General features: G+C 39.2%; 1 protein-coding gene across 1 annotated transcript; it reads left to right on the top strand.

The window, feature by feature from the left end:
- Positions 1–303: 303 nt before the first annotated feature.
- Positions 304–2,442, top strand: LOC109964868 (protein tyrosine phosphatase type IVA 3-like). Its single transcript, XM_020608438.1, has 5 exons — positions 304–408; positions 591–683; positions 771–901; positions 1,114–1,188; positions 2,349–2,442. The coding sequence occupies exons 1-5, from the start codon at positions 313–315 to the stop codon at positions 2,440–2,442; spliced, it is 489 nt and encodes a 162-aa protein (XP_020464094.1). The 5' UTR covers positions 304–312.
- Positions 2,443–5,944: the final 3,502 nt, after the last annotated feature.

Consider the following 5,944-nt stretch of genomic DNA (forward strand, 5'->3'; position numbering starts at 1 on the left):
ATACACATGGTGATAGTTTGTGAGCAACAATCAAGACAAATCTGGAAATTTCCATGTGATGTAAAACACCTGACACTTTGTTGTATATAGTTATAGTTTTTTGAGACCATGCAGGGTTTTTCTTTAACTTGTGTATTAATAGGTGTTGTAAAGACTAATTTCTCAGAGACTTACAAATGTGCCTCAAATGAAATCCTATTAATTTTGAAGTTATAGGTGTGTACATTTCTCCCTGACACTGAGCTTATGACTAACAATGAACTGCTAACACACAAGGGTCATCCTGGGATCTCGAAGGTCACACTGGCCATCATGAATCGTCCAGCTCCAGTCGAACTGTGCCACAAGAACATGAGATTCCTTATCACACACAACCCCACAGACAGCACGCTCAGTTCCTTCATGGAGGTAAGAAATATGTGAGCGCTTCATAAACATAAGACACCCATACACATATACATATTCACATACCTGACCTAAGGATTGTATGTATTGTTTCCTCTGTTGCTGATGTGAGCTAAAACAACTACTCTTCATACATAAATGTCACTAAACTGAGATTCTGCTTCTACCGCTGTTGTCTCTTCCAGGACCTGAAGCGATATGGTGCCACCACTGTGGTTCGAGTCTGTAATGCCACTTACGACAAAACTCCACTTGAGAAAGATGGTATAACTGTAGTGGTGAGGATACAGCATAGCAATATTCACTCTAAATCGCCCATTCTGTGTCAAAACACAGAGTGCCAGAGATGTTCTCCTCCACTTTAGGACTGGCCCTTTGACGATGGAGCCCCGCCCCCCAGTAAGCTTGTTGATGATTGGTTAAGTCTGCTGAAGAAGAGGTTTCAGGAAGATCCAGGATGCTGTGTGGCTGTCCACTGTGTGGCTGGACTGGGAAGGTAAAACCAGATGCACACACCTTGTTGTATGAAGTGCCCCTAAAAACATACATATGCAGAGAAGAGATTAACTAAGAAGGAGATGAAAACTAAATAAAACCTATGTTTGTGAAATGATCACTTATATGGGTTTCATATTGCATACAACAACAAAGAAAAAAACACACACTTAAAATGACTGTGAATGTTTGTGTTTTTATGCATTCAAACAGGGCTCCTGTGCTGGTTGCTCTGGCTCTAATAGAAAGCGGGATGAAGTATGAAGATGCCATTCATCTAATCAGGCAGTAAGTACATGTCTATGCTATATCCTGTGTGTTTATCCTCATGCAGATATAACAACATATCCCCGAGTTAGAGCCTTTGTGTTTCTAAATACATATATAATACTTTAGTTTAGTCTTTTTTTAACATCATATCTGCTGCTGTTGGTCATTTGCACTACTCCATATACATTTCATAAGCTATTATGCATCCCATCACCAACGCCCCTGGTGATGCTGACCACCTGACCATCTTCTTGTTATTATTTGCACTACTGTCACTGTTTGCACATGGCTTTGAGTTTCATCATAACCTTTTAGGTTGTACCATTTAGTTTATCCTTATTACTTGAATTCAATTTTCATATTCTATTTATTCTGTGTTTATTCTACTTTTATTCTATTTTAGCTGCTTAAATTGTATGGGCATTCAAACAGTATTTCGATTTTTCTGTATGTCCTGCACATATAGTGAACTGACAATAAAAATCTTTGATCTTTGACCTTTATCTTTAGCAGGAAGCTTTTTATGATAAATTACAATGTGATTATTATACACACCTGAACAGATGAAACAGTTGGAATGTCTGTTTCTTATTTTAATACAAGAAACCTGTAGGTAATATCTTAAGCAAGCTTAACGTTGTTAAGGAAAACATCTTTACACCGCAAACAAAATGTATATACTGGTATGGCTAGTTTGTGATGACACTGTGTAGTTCTTCACATTTTCATTCTCTTTATCTTCCCGCTTCTTTCTGGCATTCTTCTCAGCTTTTGCCTTCTTGTGAATATTTAGGTATTTCTGCCATCAAAAACAGCTGAAAGTGTTTACATACAAAGGAATAAAAAAACAAACAGTGAGAGCATTGAGGATGCAGTTTTCAGGTTCCTACCTAAACACTGTATTTAGAAGTTTATTTATAAAATAATAGACAAAATCCATTTTTAATTAACCATAGTAAGGAAGAAAAATGCATAATGGGTCCATATTTTCCAAAAGGACTCTACAACAGAAACAGTAGTGGATGCAGATACAGGCAAAGAGAACTGGATTGTACAATAAGGGAGTGGACATACAGAAGCTATTGGTAATCAGTGTTCATAAAAAGACCGAAAGCAGCATTGTAAAGGGTAATACTGTTGACTTCAACCTTATAACATAAGTGTGTTTTTATATTTAGGAAACGTCGTGGAGCCATCAACAGTAAACAACTGACTTACCTGGAGAAATATCGATCCAAGCAGAGACTCCGCTTCAAAGATGGAATCTATTAATATCCTTTGAAATCAATACTCTAAGTTGATGCATTTTTTACAGTATTTTTGTTGGTGTCTGTTCTCAGAGAAAAAACTGATATAAGGGCTCAGTTTTGCCTCAGCTTTTTCTGCACTTTTGTCTACAATCATATGAAACTCAGCTTCTGCAGTGCTACATACATTGTCTTTTGCTTTGGCACAATCACAGTTTTACTACTACATCATATATTGTGTTTACACATCTGTGTGTGCATTATATTATGCTCTGTTTACTCAAACCTACAGAAGGACACTTACTGGTTAGCAGCAGCTGACTTCAAGCAAGATTAAACATACAGTAGTACCTATAAATATGAAATGTTAATAATCACACATTACATAAGTTAAAAAACAACCAGGAGATGTAAACTAGATGTAAATACTACAGTATTCAATAAGGGATCTTTAATGATCACTTTCTTCTGTAGGGTGGATATGAACCACTCCGCCCATTCACTGACCACATAAATGTGCAAAGAACATGAAATCATTTATGGTATTACAAATATTTTTATTACTCATGTGGTCAGGGAGGACCATATCAGCAGTTGATGATACTGACTCAATCTTTTTTAATCCCAGGCCATTTTTGGCCTGATATGTGGATACACTGAGATATTGATCTAATCTTAGCACAAATATTGCTGTGCGCCATCATGTCTTTAAGCTAGGTTATAGTATCTGACATATGTTTGTGGGGGTGGAGTTTTCTTATTCATTTGTATTGTTCTTAAATGATGAATCTAAGCAACTCCTTTTGACAGTTCTTTCATTTTCAATGAACATTTTATATGTTTTGCAGACAATAGCGCATGCACTTTTTATTTATTAGGTTTCTCATGACAACCTCCTAATCATCTCTCTTATGAAAAACATCTTCATCCTGAACTTATGTGCTTAACAACAATTTCTGAGTGCACAAGGTGTAAAAACAAAGAAGCAGTAGAGAGGAAAGGGCTCAACCATCTTTATGTTAAAACGTAACTTTTTAAACAAACTGGCTACAGTTTTGTCTACTTGTTCATATGAGGTGTATACATGTGCTTGTTTGAAGATATCTATGTGAGTATATTTGTAGCCTTTATTTATCCTTGAATATTGGACTGGCCTGGGCTGACACTTTTTTAATGTAAAACATTAAATGCTATAATTGTTTGTAAATTTCTGCACTGCTTAATAAAGGTTTTGACATTGTATATAGTTTTTCGGTTTCAATTGGTTTTGTGACATTATTAAGTTCTATTTACTGGAAATTATAAAACAGAAAACCACAAACATACTGCATACAAGCAAAACCAAGGAACTGCTTGACCTCAGTGACAGTGGATGGGCCTTGGCATTCGATTACCATCCTAATATGACTACATGAAGCACATAATTTTAGCATCAAAGCTGACAAAAATAATAAAATTGTAAACATTTATTTGCCTTAATAGTAAAATGTTTCTGCATTTGATTTATTTGTGTTTAACTCTTTGCTTCTTCATCTAATCAAGTTTTGAGTGCATGTTCACTTATGTGTCAAACAGGAGTTTCCAGTGCTTCTTGGTAGAACTAAACCACTGTGCTGGTGGAAACCTTGTACTAAGGAGGCATATTCAATTAACTTAGGCTGCCACATAGAGGCTTCTGTATATTCTGATGCTTCAATTAACTTCCTCTATTTAGGAGGACATGTAAAAATATATTGTATCTAGCAGCAGTGAGCTGTAAAATGTTTTTTCCCACAATCTTTATTGTTAATAATTGGTTATCAAAACAAGCTGTCTGACATACAAGAACATTTTGAAGACAGTGAAGGTAGTTATATGAGGTAAATATTATTAGGAAGTACAAGTAGGGGTCTATTCTCTCTGTAACCTGCAACATAAAAATGTGCATGGTCTAATTTGTGCCTCAATTTTTTTCCTTTCTTTTTTTAAGTTTAGCAGCAAGTATTTAAATCACTTATTGATCATGCCATTATTTAAATTATGGAGAAGCTACTTGTCTAGGCCCACAAGATTTTCCAGGCAAATAAATGTAGGCCTGTTTAACAGAAAAACATCTCTGTTCATTGCTTTTAGAAATCTTTCAGCCATGATTTAGCTGTTTTCTTGTTACCTTTCTATAATGAATAATTTTTTTTTCACAGTTCTCATTACCCTCATTATATGTGGTATAACCTATATGAGGATATGATTTGTATTTGTTGTTGTTGCATCATCAATGTTTCGTTAGGGCCGTGGTTCTCAAAGTGTGGGGCGCGCCCCTTTAGTGGGGAATAAAGCCATGACAGGTGGGGCGCAATGAACGGAGAACATTGGAAATGGGTCATTAATACAAGTAAATTAAAACAACATCAGTTCGGGGCCTGGGAGAAAAAAGTGGAACCCTATTGCAACAATAAGGGTTTAACGTCGGCAGGTTAACTGCAGACACACTTGTCCAAAGGGTTGTACCCTTGTGTGAGAAGTAAAAGTTATTACGCAGGCACACACTGATTTATTTAGCCAAAAACATGCCGCCTGCAACAAATTCATTAACACTTCTACATTTGAATTTGGTTTTCCTTTGTCCAGGCCCCCTCAGCCCCCTCCTCAGTGCCTCAGCCCCAGTCAGTCAGTGAGTCTTCTGCTCCGTCCAGGCCTGTTTGCATTCTGGTGGACAGTCGCTGCATCAGTAGTGGAGTGGAGCTGATAACCAGCCTGCATCAGCGCCACACAGTCACCATACAGGTCTGCTCACTGGACTGCGACTACTTCATCATCAGCAACCGCATGGCAGTGGAGAGGCATAGCCAGTCAGATTTGGCTGCGATGCACAATGGGAAGCGATTGGCTGAAAGAATGAACAGCTTGCAGGGACTGTTTGAACTCATTTGTCTGATTGTGGAGAAGGACCAAACCAAGTTCAAACTGTGGCCGAAAGGTCTCCGGTGCCTGTCGCGGCGGCAATCCTTGAAGCCAGTGGTGGACACCGGGAGGAAGGGATGCCGTCAAGCTGAGGAAGGAGTTCTTTTGAGCCTGGTTGGCTCGTGGGACACCTGAGGCAGCTGACAGGTACCAGCAGGACAAGCGGACTGCAGCCCGGGTGGTTGTGGAGGAAAAAATTCGGGTCTGGGAAGAGTTCAGTGAGGCCATGGAGAGGGACTATCGGTCAGCCTCGAAGAAATTCTGGCAAACCATCTGGTGCCTCGGGGGGGGGAAGCAGTGCCCTGCCAAAACTGTTTACAGTGGAGGTGGGCAGCTGTTGACCTCAACTGGGGACATTGTCGGATGGTGGAAGGAATACTTCGAGGATCTCCTCAACCCCAGCATCATGTCATCATCATCATGGCAAGGCACCAGGGGTGGATGAGATCCGCCCTGAGTACCTTAAGTCTCTGGATGTTGTGGGGCTGTCTTGGCTGACACGCCTCTGCAATGTCGCATGGCGGTTGGGGACAGTGCCTCTGGACTGGCAGACTGGGGTGGTGGTCCCTCTTTTCAAGAAGGGGGAC

The sequence above is a fragment of the Monopterus albus genome, unplaced genomic scaffold (genome assembly GCF_001952655.1).
Source record: "Monopterus albus unplaced genomic scaffold, M_albus_1.0 scaffold93.1, whole genome shotgun sequence".
Taxonomy (NCBI): Eukaryota; Metazoa; Chordata; class Actinopteri; order Synbranchiformes; family Synbranchidae; genus Monopterus; species Monopterus albus.